This window comes from Pithys albifrons, chromosome Z (assembly GCF_047495875.1).
Source record: "Pithys albifrons albifrons isolate INPA30051 chromosome Z, PitAlb_v1, whole genome shotgun sequence".
NCBI classification, from domain to species: domain Eukaryota; kingdom Metazoa; phylum Chordata; class Aves; order Passeriformes; family Thamnophilidae; genus Pithys; species Pithys albifrons.
In genome coordinates this window covers 79,332,016-79,347,579 of record NC_092497.1, presented here as the reverse complement: position 1 = coordinate 79,347,579, position 15,564 = coordinate 79,332,016, and the positions used below count along the sequence as shown (strand labels likewise).

General features: G+C 37.2%; 1 protein-coding gene across 1 annotated transcript; it reads right to left on the bottom strand.

Moving 5' to 3' along the window:
• Positions 1-4,104: 4,104 nt before the first annotated feature.
• LOC139685079 (protein FAM240C-like) lies at positions 4,105-12,733 on the bottom strand. Its single transcript, XM_071581619.1, has 3 exons — positions 12,652-12,733; positions 6,648-6,796; positions 4,105-4,237 (listed from the first exon to the last, which is right to left on the bottom strand). Exons 2-3 carry the CDS (start codon positions 6,791-6,793, stop codon positions 4,105-4,107), a joined length of 279 nt encoding a protein of 92 aa, XP_071437720.1. The 5' UTR covers positions 6,794-6,796; positions 12,652-12,733.
• Positions 12,734-15,564: the final 2,831 nt, after the last annotated feature.

Below are 15,564 nucleotides of genomic sequence, written 5' to 3'. Positions count from 1 at the left end.
GACATGATATCTTGCTAGTTCAAAGTCAGGGTAGTACTGATTATGCAGACAAATGTTGAATTCCAGATCATTTTCTATTAGGCAATTAATAAGCTTCAAGGAAAAAAACTCGGGATAAATTGGTTTCTCTTCTCAAATAGCTAGTTCCACTTTCTGAATTTAGTTACCATAATCTAAACTTTCATTTGAATCTCCTTTTTTTTTCCATTATTATTTTTTCCCCATTTTCTTGTTTGGAAAAGGGAGAGGAACTAGGGATAAGGGAGGAAAAAAAAGTGTTGTGTTCAGTTGAAGGAGCCTACTCCCCCAACAGCTTAAACTCACTGGTGTCCTAGTTCAGCAGCCAGGAGCAGTTTTATGACTGTGTGGATGTGACCAAAGCTGTCTATTCTAAACCCTCTATATCATTTCTCATGAAATAGTAACAATGGACAATTTGCAGCAGCTGCCCAGGGCATACCTGACCCCTCAGTATGTAAGTTGGGTGTTAAAGAAGCCTGTGAGATAGGAGCTGTGATAACTCCCCTCCAGGGAGTCATTATCACCTTCACACCCACCTGAGGAGTCATGTCTGCTAACGGGCCATCAACGATTCCAAAAATACCCCATGACTCACGGAGCTGATCACCCACTGTGGAACTCCGCACCCTGGAGGACATACTGGGCATTCCCACCTGAATCTGAGGGCATATAATCTTGGGGCTGGGAGATTTCAGGGACCTCTTGTTGGATCCAGAGGAGGACCAGAACCTCAGGAGGACTGTGAACATCATGCTTGACCAGACTGACCATCACCTGCACCAACAGGTTTTCTCCTTTACTTTTACTTTGAACTCAGGGGACCCACCGAGGCTAACAAACACCATTCTGTTTGTGCTCCTGGATGGTAGGTTTTGTGGGTTAAAACCAATTTCTCCTTGTATCATTGCATTTATTGTAATATTTTTGTTAAATTGTAACTCTGACTTATAATCTCTTTTGTGTTGTGTTCATTTCTCCTGTCATTTTACCTTTAAACTAGCACAACTGGGTATCTTGTTTTATCAGTGGAGGCTGTGTATATGAACGAGACAGCTTTATAAAATATAACAACTCAAACTGATTTCTGTTGGTTTGGGGTTTTTTATTGAGAACCAGGTTTAACATTTTAAGACATGTTTGAAACACCTAAGTTCAGGCTTGAGTTTCACCAATTCAGTAAACAAAGCAAAAGGTTGAAACATTATTTGTCACCTTCCTGTCTTCCTTCAGCTTTGCAATTTATTATTTCTAGTACTTGCTACCTTTCTTGGCCTGGTTGCATGTGCAGGTAGCAGTGAAAGATGGATGAACACCCGCATTTGGAAACAGGAAGCAACTCATTTTCACTGCCATGAAGGTGTCAGGTTACTGCGGTCACGTAAAATACGTTATAGTATAGGTAAGCATGACTAATGCATATGCACTTGAGAAACTCACAAAGAGCTACTTTTTACTAAGTGTGGGGGCATTTTAGTCTTTCACACTCATGATATACACCCTCTGTGCTGCAGTGGATGCATCAGAAAACCATTCTCAACTGAAATAGGTTCCATGTACTTGAGAATGTAAACAATGCTAACAACACTCCTTCAGTCTGCGGTCAGTATGATGCTGACTGCTTGTAGTGGAAATGATTTCACATATTCCTGGATGTCCTCAGAGCTTCTCACAGAAAAACTACTCTTCAGAGACCTAAGGTTGTTTTTGGGTACTCACTGAAGAGTGCTGAAAATTGCTCTGTGTGAATTGCATCTACTTGTGTGGTCTTTTTTCCTGTATCTTATGTAACTTCATAAACAGTCAGATATACAGTCACAAAAGTGTTCTAATAATTAAAAACATTGCCATTAAATGTGAAAGAGCCATAGATAGCTTTTCTTGCATCTTCTCTTGTCACACTGACACAGAGTAGGGGCAAGCTGCATTGATGCAGGTGGCATTACAACACCATAAAGCAGTTGTTAAGTTAGCAAATCTAATAGATCTGTTTTTCAGAAGTGGGAAGTCTGATATCTCTCCATTTCAATAGCCTTGCTTGTGTCCTTTAGCTACTGCTACAGAAAGGTAAACTGCTAAGTTTTTTATACAAGGGCGGCTGGTTCAGGACCTTTTTGATTTACCTCATCAAAGAAAATATTTAACTTGGGTATCGTGGTTTAGGAATGGTATTTCTCAGTTTAGCACATCCACTAAAAAGAAAACCATGAGCTACTCCATTCCCCCCATCTAGTGAGAGAAACAAAAGGCAGAGATAAGGGCTTGAATTAAGAATAATTTACTGGAAATAGCAATGAGAAAAGAAAACTGAAGAGCAAACAGCAACAATATTCATGAGAAAAGTACATGCAAAAAAGCTCACTGAACAACACCACTTGGCACAACACTGAGACAATGAACATGATGAGTTCTCCACTCTGATGACCACTCCACAGGACACACTTGTTCCCAGCTGGAAACCATGCCCATCTCCTTCTCTGAAGCAAGAATTCCTTACTTCCAGCCTCTCACCCCACTCCCTGTCGTGACACGAGGTGGTATAGAATAATAACCTGATCAGCTTCAGGCTCCACCACTCACGGCTACTGAGAAAAATTAACTCTGTCTGAAAACCAGGACATCAGGTTACAGAAACCAACTTTTTAGAGAATAGTGGGAAATAAATGAATGCAGAGGAAAAAGACCAGTAGGCAAAGGCAAAAGCAACTACAACTTTATTATTTTCCAGCATTATTTTTCTAATTGAAAATAGCCTCTGAAAGAAACAATTGCTTTTCTGGAGGGCAATTTTTATGAAAAGAAACTGATACTACAATCCCTTCAGTTTTAAGTAACAGAATAGTCTTTTGTAAGTTTTCAGTCTTTCATGGAATAACAATATTTTGTGACAACTTGTTTTTTTCTGTGGGAGAATATCACTTTGTAAAAGTAGGATCATTTTGTAAAACTGTGTGTTTTAATGAAACATTGTTTTACAAGGATTAAAAAAGCATTTCTCTGAGGTCGAAATTTGTTTTGTTTTAAAATTTATCAGATTTATTTCTATCTTCTTTTTTAGTATAAACAAAGACTCAAGGTAAAATTCTATCTGGGCATAATATTGTTAGAGAAAAATAGTTGTTTAGAATTATGACTCTTCTCTTTCATACCAAAGATTAATTGAAGAAATAACAAATAAATGTTTTAATCCAAATTATGCAGGATTTAGATACACAGACATATAGGCAAACAGACCACACTGTTATTACCCAGTGTTTACTTATTCCTAGTTGTATTTCATATGACCTAGAAAAAGATGCACTAAGTGTTTGGACTAAGGCACACTAGGTATGGCAAGTGATACCTTCCAAAGCATTCCTGTGCTGTAATGATGAACCGATACTAGATCTTCTATTTCAAACTCTCTTTCATACTGACTCACACTTACATTTGTCAAACTGGTTCATAATATCCTCAGTAGTCTTTTCTTAACCTGCCCTAAAAAAGCCAAAGTAATTCCCTCTGCTCGTTTAAAGATTAAGTGTTCTTATATGTTCATCAGAAAAGTTCTTTTTTTTTTCTGATTCCATTAAAGAATATATTTCTCCTATCCCGCTTATCAGGCTAATCCTTAACTCCCTTCTCTGTGGCTCATCAAGACAGACGGAACATCTCATATTTGCATTAAGCCAGACTGTGAAATGGAAATGTGCAACTTTGGAGGCAGCTGTTTGAATGTATTATCTCTATTAAAAAACTGCCCTCTTTCCTAGCAAAATGTTGTTGTCACTTGGAAATGCAGTTACATAAGAGAGTCCTGAGGCCTGATGCATTACACTAATAATATATCATGGAGAATTAGAGTTGTCTGCTTCTCATCTAACCTTGTGTGCTTTTTTTTTCCTTTTTTTTTTTTTTTTGAGATTGTGTACTAAGGCACTATTCTTGCACTGAATTTCAGTAGCACTTTAATAGCAGCTCTAGTAAGTAGTCTCGAAAAGAGCCAGATTCTGACGTTTTGCTTGTTCAGCAGTGTAATTGCTCGGTTATAGGTGCATGCAGAAGGTGAAAGTTGGGCTTGAGTCTTGCCGTGTTTACACAGTAGCTTTAAGCAACAGTTTTATCTGGTGAGGGAAGAGCCTCAACAGACAGTGGCGTCATTTGTTCATCCTGTGTTTTCATGTGTGCCTGGACCTGCCTTGTTCGTCCTTCCAGCTGCAGAGTCCATTTGTGGCGAAGTCTGCAAAGAGAGTACAAATGCTCAGCAGTTATTGAGTCAAATCCTTAAAATGTATCCAGGCTTTTCAGCAGGTCTGAAGCTTTCCTCTCTTTCATCACCAGAGCACTTGTCCTGTATTTATTTACCAATTACACATCTCTCTAGCTTGCTAGATTGGGAATGCAGGGGAGAAAGGGATAGTGCTGATGCTATCAGTGGTTGACATTGCTGGATTCCAAATGAGTCAAACAACTGCTGAAATCCTGTCACTGTGAAGAACTGTTTTTTTCCTCTGGGGTATTCTCATAGCCACACAGAAGTATTGCCTGTGCAGTAAGGTCATGCAATGTGTCAATTAAAGAATATAATTTCTTCCTCCAGCCGCCAGGTTTACTGTAAAATGCTGTGGAGAAGAGCAAGCAGAACTTGAAATGCGTCATTTTGGGTTAGGAAAAAATAATCTATGGACCCTATATGTGTTTAATGAAAGAAATTTATGTCACATGCAAGAGGAGCCACATATCTTCAAGACACAAACAGAAGAGAAAATCTCTAAGAATCACTGCAAGATGTTGTTGGCTGGGTTGTTTTTGAAGGAAATGTTGTCTTGAAGCATCTGATTCAGCAATATTATAAGCTTAGATATCATATGGCAATGCCAAATTCATCATTGAATATAGAGGTTTTTATACTACATTTGGTGTGATGAAAAGAACAGCAGCCAATGATTTCATCTGAGAATAACTCAGCAGTAGCTGGTTCACATGGATGCTTGTGGTATCTTGGGTTCTGTGTTTAATTTTAGGTAATGTTTTAAACTACCTAGTGTTCACTGTTCTTTTGTGCATATAGTTAAGCCTCAAAAAAGGGTGCAGTTAGTTAGGAAAAAATTGCCATTTAAAATTGCATGTTCCTTGTCAACTAGTGTTATAGGTGTCACAAAGGGATCGCGTGCCTTTACTTAAAACCATGTAATTTTCCCAGGTGCTTCTTACGTGAAGTAGTGGACCTCTAGGTTTTGTAATGAAAGTATCTATTACCTCCTGCAAGTACCTTTTTTCGAATTAGAGAACACTTTGTGAGCAGTCTGAGCTTTGACTGAATAAGTGACTTTGAAGGAACTTGGTTGGGTCTGTTTCAGTTGTGATCAGTCAGTTAAGACATTGAATATGTAAGTTTAGACGTATTCAAAAATTTTTTGCTGCATTTTTTTCCCTTCAGGAAAGATCTTACAAAAGCTTTTAACTTTGTGAAGTTACAAATATTATCTGCACCACTAATTGCAATTTGTTTGCATTGCCTTGTTGAGGTAGTTTTTTCTGATCTAGAATTGACAAGAGTTTCCAGTGAAGCTGAACACTTTCCTAGGTATTATCATACATTTTTTCTCTCCAGCAATGTTGTGATTTGGATTTGGGAATTTTACTGACTAGATGGAGTAGGATACGGGAAGCGGGATTGTCTTTATCTGACTCTGTTGGAGCACAAGGCCTGCCCAGATTTTGATTTCCAAGTTTTTATATGATGACGGCGGCTTCCTTCTTGGACACTAAAGTACTTGGAATATTTTTAAAGAAACAGCCCTTAAACAGCACATTCCAATTTGTTAATCAAATTAATTTATGTGAATGTGCCAGTTTTGAGGAAAGTTTATGCAGAAAAACCTTTGTTAATGTCAAGAGAAAAGCACAGCAGAAACCTACAAGAGACATGGTATTGTTCTTTGTCTCTGCCCATTATTAGTGAGGGTATTCACTTAGTGTGCAGGAGACCCTGGTTCAAACTTCTGAGTTGCACAAGTTGAACAGATACTTGAAACAGTCTACACAACTTGTGTAGAGTACCTATACCATAGTCATAGCTCTTTTAGGCAATCCTGTTGTTTTATATTGTTTTGTAAAATGAAAACAAAACAAAACCAGCAGAAAAAAAATCACAATACAAAACAACAAAAAACCCACAACAAAACCCCTACTGTTTTTGCCATGAAACAGGAAAATTTTATGTTGTTTCTATCTTTGGCCTTATATTATATAAAAGGATGTTAAACATGTCAAAGGTGCCATGGTTTTTTTATAGACAGATTAAAGTAAGTAGTTGTTTTATTTATTTGTGTAGCTGTACCAGTTCCAGGTAAAATTCTTGATATTTTCTGGCTGCCACAAGCCATAATGCCAAAGTGCTTTATTTTTTCATGGCTGTGCTCCAAGGCCTTTGAAGAATGCTCATGAGGTTTAAGTGTGAGGGGTGTCTGAGTTTCCATGCAGAAGAGCCATAGTAATATGAGATAAGCAGCTGTGACAGGGAAAGTGCCAAAGATCCAGAACACAATCTGTGCTATGAATAAAGCAGGACAATAACAGGTTACCTTATTCTAAAACACGTGCTTGACACGCCTTGCTGTCTTGTGCAAATGAAAAACACCACTTACTTGTTCAGGGCACTTTTGCTTAACCTAGACTCTTCAGCTTCTTGTTGCTTAGTTTGCTCTTGGATGACATTTTCCCAGAAGTTCTTCAGCCCTTCCGCATCATGGCCACTCATCATGTGGTGTCTAAAGTTGGTATGCTTGCTCATTTTCTGAAAAGCAATTTGGAGGTCAGAGCAGTCAGAAGTCTAACCTGAGGCAGATGCTGTATTACTTAGCCCCTTGAAATGTCATTCTTGTGAAGTGCTATTAAAATAAAGTATATCACCTGAAAGGAATAGGTAACTGGTACTTATTCTGCCTTGAACTAAAATATAAGGCATTGAAACAGGCCTTGGGTGACAGTTAAATGGTACAACTATATTTTTGTTACTGAGTAATGACTACACATGGCACAATTTACTGAAATATTGCTAATACCTCAGTATATGTAAGATTTTGAGGGATTTTGGAAAACTTGGGAAAAATGCTTTCAAATATAGTGCTGTTGTCACTGAAATTCAGATCAGATGTGAAGGGCTTTCCTTTTTCCTGTCTCACATAGTTTTAAAATAGATCATAGATGGTTTTATCCAAGGGAAATGCATCTCTTAAATGATTCTTTTATTACTCCAAATGATACCATGCACAAAATCTGAAGAGGAATTATGAATCTAAACTTCAAGTACACAGAGTGCAAAACTCTGGGGAACTTGTTATGGGCTTGTTCTTAGTTTTAGCAAAATTCAGTCTGAAATACTTTTAAAAGCAGACCTTGTTAAAATACAAGGATGAGTTCCAATAAATGAGAAAAAGGACAGAAATCAAGTGAATTTTTGCTTGCAAAATGCATGTTATTCAGACATGGAGGGTTTTAAAAGTCTCATCATGTTTGATATCCTTGCTGATATTACCATATTACATTGGTTATCAGATCACAATTGTATTTTGAAAAGTTAGATCCTGTTGTCAGTTTCCTGCATCAGTCTCCTCTGCTCTCACCAACAAATGCGAGAATGCAAGAGAAAAATAAATGAAAACAGTAAGCCCATAGTCCTGAATTTTCTGTGACTAGATCAGAACTTAACGTGAGGTTTCCTATGAAATCCCTTTGCTTCCTTGTGTTCATCTGTTTTCTGCTATCCTTTGATACTTTTTGCCAATGCTCCACTCCATTACACTGATGAATTAGTGCCCGACAGACCATGATATGTACTTCTGAATCTTCTTCATGGACGATGTCATACTTTATGAGCTATCCTTGATAAACTAGAAACTCTATGCTAGTGTAGGCCAATCTGAGAAAACTCTTGCTTTGTACACTGCTGTAAGTGGAAGATCAGAGTGCAAAAAGGACAGTCAGTGTAACACCATTAAGGCAGATTTGTGTAAGGTCTTACTATCAGATACTGTATTATAAATTCCTGAAGCCTTAAAAGGGCACATAAGTAAGTTCTTGGCATCTTCCTAGATTGAATATTTTAGATTTGTCATCATTTTCACAAATCTGTTTTTTAGAAAGATCAGTAGTAACAACTAATTTTGCCAAATGTGAAAAACCTAGACTAGACTGAAAAACCTGTTTAAAAAACAGAAAAATCTCTTCCAGATGCAATATTTTCCACTGAGAAGTCCAGTTGCTTAAAGAACAGCACAGTCCAACTGGAGTGGTAAGCATGAACTGTTTAGTCCATGTAATATAGTCTCCTACATGATGTAGTTTCTTCAGGGGTTAGGATAATGGTAATCTTCACAAGGTCAGCAAGAGCTGCAATATCACCAAAACAACCAGGTACTTTTGTCTGAGGTATTAATGTTCTAAAGTTTTAAACAGCATTTTTCTGTTATTTCCCTTGCTGTGGACTGAGGATGCCATTGATGTAGCACAGCAGGATACTGGACAAATTGTTATGTTGGTATGGGTACAACAGTTCCATTAACACCTTTTGCTATACGTGCTGTGTTTATTGATGAATATGGTCTAAATGGGACTATGGGTAGTCTTAATGATCTTTCACCTCCCTCTGAGGGCCCAAAATAATAGTACTATTCAAGGTTTCATCTTGCAAATAGATATGCATGTCATGGGTGCACTGGGACATACCCTGTCTGTATCTTAATTCTATAGGCTTTGAGAAGTGTTAAAATAAGTGTTAAAATAAGTGTTCTGGTAATAGATTTTTACAGCAAGTGATGGAATCTGATTATTTCATCATTCCTGGATCAGCAGGTCACCCGGGTCTTTGCACCACTTAAAGGCTCTTCTATCAGTATCAGCTGCCCACTTGATACTCTGCAGATAATTATCCCATTGCCTCAGAAGACAAGTGCAAGTTGCTGACAGAGTTTGCCCTCCAAACCCTATGATACTTTGCCTCATGTAAGAACCTGCCATAACACATTAACCTTTCATTAGATATTAAAATTTTATGATTATTAAACTTCTAGTAGATATTCTGCAAGTGGTACCAATAAGGTCCCCAGTCTTTATCTGAGGTTTAAATTTGTAAGATTTTGAGAGGGTGCATGGGAGTTTTGGCTGCCTTAAGTCTTGGCTGCTCCACTCAGAAGAACGAGCTGTGGTCAGACAAATGCCCAAAAGATGGAGGTACTTTCTCAAAGTATGTCTGTGTGACTTTTTGCAATTCAAGAACATTTGACTGGGTAATAGTTCCTAGGAACGTCAGTGACTGAATATTTTACATGGTATTGTCATGGTCCTTGCTAAGGCAGATTCTTGATGTAAAACTTTTGAAGACAGTCTGGTATTATTGGCCAGCATCTCTCATGCTATGATGTGTGAACGCACCCTTTCTTTGAGCCTGGCATTTCAACATCCATGTGTAGAGATTAGGGATCACATGTACTGTGTTATACCTTCTTTTTGATTTCTAACTGAAAGATTCTACTTAGGAGCTTGGTTTGGATTTTTGAGTAATTCTCTAGATTTGGGGTTTTATATTAAAAAAACCCCACAACTACTGCTCTACAAAACATGCTTTGTGAATATGTGATTTTCTTCTTTCTTTTTGGGTGACCCAATAGTATAAATTAGGTTTACCCAGACAACTGAACTTAAGTCTATGAAACTTGTTCTTGATTCTTTCAATCAGACACCTCAGGGTTCAGAAACTGGATGGACAGATTTTCTCTGTAAGTAAAAAACACACTTTCTCACAGTCATTTGACCTGTTTTGTCTGGGTAGAATGTAAGCAAGGAAAAGAAGTTCTTTATCATCCCTATTTTCATTTTGGATTGCCAGATATCATTCCAGATCCATTAAAGGACAGTAAGGGAATTGTCTTTCTGCCTCCTAATGGTAGGTGGTTTTAACATGCTTATCTACTGATAAGACTGAAAAATAAGCAAATTAACACTTTTATACATTGGAAATTATTCATTCAGAAGACCTGAGTTGTTGTAAGTATCATTTATGGAGTAAAAATTTATAATACTTTCTGCAGTACATTTCCTACCAAGGGCTACTAAGATGTGCATAACAGTGGTAAAAGGCAGAGTTCCTTATTAAATCTTCAACTAAGATAATTAAGGAGAAACTATTTTTGTGTGTGTTTTGCTGCCCTACCTACCCATCTGAAGCATCGTTGGCTGCCTTTTGAAAGAGCCAAGCTGTTAAAACAACATTTAAATAAAGGTAAAATTACATCTTGGTTAAGATGGCTTATGTATTTGGTAGTTTTGAAGCTCAGCTGTCAAAATATGCATATATGTGTATAAAACAATATTTCACAGCACTCTTTTGAATAAAATTATTATTGTTAGTTACCTTTATATGAAATCAGCAAGCAAAAGAAGAAAATATTTTCTAAAGCCTCAAGGGTATTTTTTTGCCCTTTTCCAGTCTGTCTATTTAATATGTATCTTAAGCTAGCCATTGTCTTAAAAAAATCAGTATTTTACATAGAGATATTTTTATGCACAATACTTGTTCATACAATGTCAGTACATTTTTTTGGCATATTCAGTAAAACTGTTCAACTGATCATATTTTGAGAAAAATGTAAAAGTAATTTTTAACCTACATTATACATAACTTAAAAAAGCAACTGATTTGGCTAATAAAAAGACAACAACCTTATGCTTTTTGTCTTCCTGGAAAATATTTTAACCAGCAACATGAAGTAATGTTTGAACATTTCCAGAGTTTACTTCCAAAATGTTTGCTCAAAGACTTTAACAAGAATGATTTTAAAAAAATACATATCCTAAAAAATTCTTCCTTTCTAGAAGGTGGAGACTGGTTTAATTTTAACTTTTTCAATGAATTTGAGGATTCAGCCAATTTTAATGTGTAGCACAACCATGTTTCTGAAAGAATTTCCATAGTCAGTCACTTCAGAGGTTTTTGAAGATCATTGTAAACAATGGAAAGATTATCTTTGACTTCAACTAGACTCTGTCCCTTGGGTTATAAAACGACCATGAGCTATTTTATCTTTGTCAGGACACTAATTAATATCATATTCCTCTTGCCCTTCACCAGGATTTGTTTGCCTAAGCACAGAATGTTTTCTAGCATTATATAAATATTACAGTACACTGTATAAGTTCAAAGCCTGTTTATGGTGCTCTTTCTTTTCTTTTTTAAATAAAAGACGCTTAATGTTCTAAAGTTTTGAATTAGACTTATAGAATACGTAATTTGGATGATTATCCTCTTACATGTTCCTTTTATGGTGGTTTTCCTTGCCCCTACAGTATGTGTAATACAGAAGTTCTAGTAATACCAGAAAAGATATTAACAAATAACAGGTTAATAATTAAAGTTATGATTAGAGCCAAACAGGCAGGATATCTCTTACATCTTATAAATCACACAGGATCAGAATATTTTTCACAGCAACATATTGTAATATACAGAATTCAAGGTCATGGAGGGAATAAAGAAGAAAACCTTATGTAAATCCACATGACTTAACAAAACCAAAATAAATGTATATCTTGTATTTCTAGGCATGTCTGATAATCAAGACAGAAAAAGAAAATCTTATTTTGGCCTAAATACAAGAATATAAATGCTTACTTTTATTGTATAGTATCTTCCTCTTCTGTGAAAGTATAGTTTTCTTGAATGATTACTGAATAATGTCAGTTTTACCTCAGGGTTCCCCTTTTCAAGAGAACTCCAACTGCCAGGAATGACTGATAAATTCTGTTCATCCGTCACTCATTTTTATTTGTGAGTGATGACATCTGCTATTATGAATTAGTTTAATGGCAGGGGGGAAAAGCCCAAACCCACAGTCTTATTTTGTAAAGTCTGCAACACACCAAGTGGAATGACCAGACAGTTACAGGGCACAAACTCTGAATGCCACATTTGATCTGTGCTATAAATTTTGGCAGGTGCCACTGATGTCATAACTTGGCTCTGGAGAAACAGTTATTCTTTGACAAGTGCAGATCACTGTAACGTAACATCCATGTGACTTGCAAGAATTCAGCACTCTCCACTCCAAGAAAAAGGACAGATCTGAAAAGAACATGTTGAATAACACAGCTTGTCTCGGAATTGTGCTACTGAGTGACTGACAGATAAACAGATTTCTTTTTCACTCCTTTTGAAGTGCTGTTCTGTAAAAGCACCTGTTAGGCTACATGACAGGATTCCAGCTAAGCTGTTAATACATTGAATAGTGCAGGAATCTGAATTCAGTGAGCTGTGAGCTGAAATATAGCATATATAATTTTTTACAGAATTTAGCACTTCTAGGACATATTCTTCCTCCCTCCACTGGTACCGCTGGGTGAACAGAAAAGCACAGGCAAGTAAGGTGCTACTTACTCAGACAGAAGGAGAGCAGACAGTGACAGGCCTCCTACTTTCAACCGTTATTTGCAACCTGGCTGCATAACCCTTCCAAAAGTTTGGAAAGTTCCCTCTTGAAATTAATTATTTTTCTTACTAAGGTATTTTCAATGAAAGGTTGTTCCAGAATTTTCTGTCCTAAGTACTGTCAATTTTCTTTTCTTTTATGACCTGAATGCATTCAAGAGACAAGTTACCTTTCCCTTGTCACCAGGGTATGTATGGCATGAGTCACCTCCTGTCTCCTTCCTTGTTCTGATGTTAGATTGTTTGAGGTCTTTGGATTCTTCTCATACTCATTTTCTTGATAGGTCTCATGACCCTTCTCTGTGTTGTCATTGAACACAGGCAATGAGAACTGTATGTCACATTCCAGCTGAGCATTAGTCCCTTATAAGCTTCTCTATTTTCTTTGGATATAATAATCTAGAGAAATATTTGTCTTTTCCAGAGAAGTACAATGCTCATAACAACTTTCTAGTGGATTCATGCACCCGCCTAGTTCTCCTCTTACTTCTTCCACTTATAAGCTCCAACCTATAAGAGAAATTTTCATTAGATCCTAAGTTCGCAACCTGACTTTAGTATAACTTTCTGTATTTCAGTCCTTCAGATAATTTATTTCTTTTCTCTTTGAAGTTCAGTCTGTTATGCTTATGACAACCTTTGGGTCCTCCAGGAAATTTCTTTAACTCACTGCTTCATTTTGTGCCAAATGCTACTGCTCAAAACAATAGTAAGATGGGCCCATCTGAATTAATTCCTTTTTTAAAAGTTGCAGTTAGGAAGTTTTCACTAAAAAATGTTAGCTGATTTTATCCACTTCTGAGTTTAAATAGATAACCCTTGATGGTACCATCAGAGATAAAACTGGTTCCTCTGTAGGGAAGAGGAGAAGACAGTAAAGAAGAGACAATGAAGTCTACTATATCTCTTACAACAAAGAGAACAGTTACATATTTTCTGCTGGATATGGTTAGTAGATGGCAAAAAGAAAGAGAGGGATATTTTGGTGTGCCATTAAGCATCCCTAGAGAGTCCATGGTTAGTTTAGACGAACAGCAAAATCAATTTTTCCACTAATCATTCAATAAGACACTCAGCACAGCTACTGTTAGTGGACGGTAGCCATGAAATGTAACATGAGGGCAATAATTCACTGTTCCAGGACAGACCGCTTTGACTGATAGTCGATCCTGGATGCTGGACAAATGCCCAAGTTGCTGCTGATGGTGTCAGACTATTGCACATTCTCTTTTGGAAGCTTCTCCACTTCACATAAATAATGTAAAACTCTGGGCTTGAGAGTGCCCATGCTTGTTTGATCTCTTGTATGTCTCAAAGATGTATTTTTCCACTTTCCCAGATTATTGAATATATTGCCTCACATTTTGGCTGCTAGGTATTCTAAGGCATGTTTGTGTCATGACAAGTAAGTTACTGAGAATTTCTTTTGTAAAATCTGAATTTCACTGCAGCCCAGACAATAAAACAGGGCTTGAAATCATGCTTGTGTTCTTGTGTTGAAACTGAACTTTATGTGTCTCAGAACTCACATGTGGTTCCACTGCATAGTGTCAATGGTGCCTAGTGGCAAGAAAGCATGAGAAACACTAGACAGAGGACAAGATTACAACAAGGCAAAGAGAAATAATCAGAGCTCTTTGATCTTTGTAAATAAACAGACTGAGACTTAGGAAGCAAGGCTGATCACCGTAGTAGGTGTCTGATGCTACTTAGAGATAACAGTATAGTCTGCTACAGTCTTTTGGTAGTACAGAGTCAATTGCAATAATTTATGTGAGTTTAGAAGTAGCACAGATTTTCTCTATAGACTTGCCAGACAAATCAATATTTTGAGTAAATTATTTCAACTTTATAAAGTAAGTAATTTTACAGTCTGACAGGTCCACCTAAGAATTTTACAAGTGTACAGTGTACCTCTCTCGTTAAGCTTCTGATAGTTGTTTTTGCTCATTTGTAATGATTTAGTTCTGTTAATAAGTCTCAGGTAATATTGTCTTGCACTGACATAAGCTTTGGTATAATTGATTGTGTTTTGGATGTTGTATTGTAGTAATTCACTTTTATTTGAATCTTTAACACTACCTTTTCATCACCTTGTATTTTTTGCTAGTTGGTGCAGGTATCACCATTTATTTGGAGCTTTTTTTTGCTTTATGTGAAGCAGAATGTGGCTGTGAACCTTGGTGCTTATAAGAGTATTTTAGAGGGTTTCCTTACCACATTACTATCAGGGCCTGGAGCACCTCAACAGGCTTTCAGAAACCAGCCCACTCTCACCTGGGAACCACACCTCTGCCATGTACCCTGTTTCAGCTCAGGCCCAGGAATCTGGTTCCTTAACTCAATCTGACAAATTCACACACCCAGCCCTGTCTCTCACCTGTTCCTGGACAGATGTTAGACCTACATGACAGAAGAGGTAGCTAGCAAAAGTAGTTATCAACAGCATGTTAGGTAATTTGACTCCAGGTCTGTCTCCTGGATGTGTTCAAGATCTGTTTTATGCCCTTGGCATTTCTGGGGTTGCCAATAAATGCTATTACCAGTGTCTCATGTTGGACCCTGATTGGCCTGCCATTCCAAGATCCCACAGCAGGATAACTACCTTCTTTCGGTGAAGGCACTGCCTGTGCTGTGGTCACGCTTGGTTCCCGGACCATTCCTCTGCCATGGGGAAGCCTGGCGCTTGTTTCTACTGAACAATTTCCACAGATTAAACTCCATGGATGATAGCATTATAGGCATATCAAAGACAATGGAATACCATCACTAAAGTCAGGAATAAGTAAGAAAGAAAAGACTGCTTCACCTACGGTTGAGTTCTGTCTTAGTTTGTGGGAAACCAAAATGTTTACCAAGACCAGAGGAGAGGATTCCTCCTAAATAACCACATCGCCCCTTATTAAATTAAAAAAAAGAAAACTTTATTTAGAAAATGGGTATAAGAAGGATAACTGTTCTTAACTACTATATATATATGTAGATATAGATATAACTATAAGCAGACCAGAGCAAACTACTCCCCCAGCACCAAAAATCAACCCCCAAAAACTGTAGGTTCCTCCTGGTGCAGTTGTATTTAT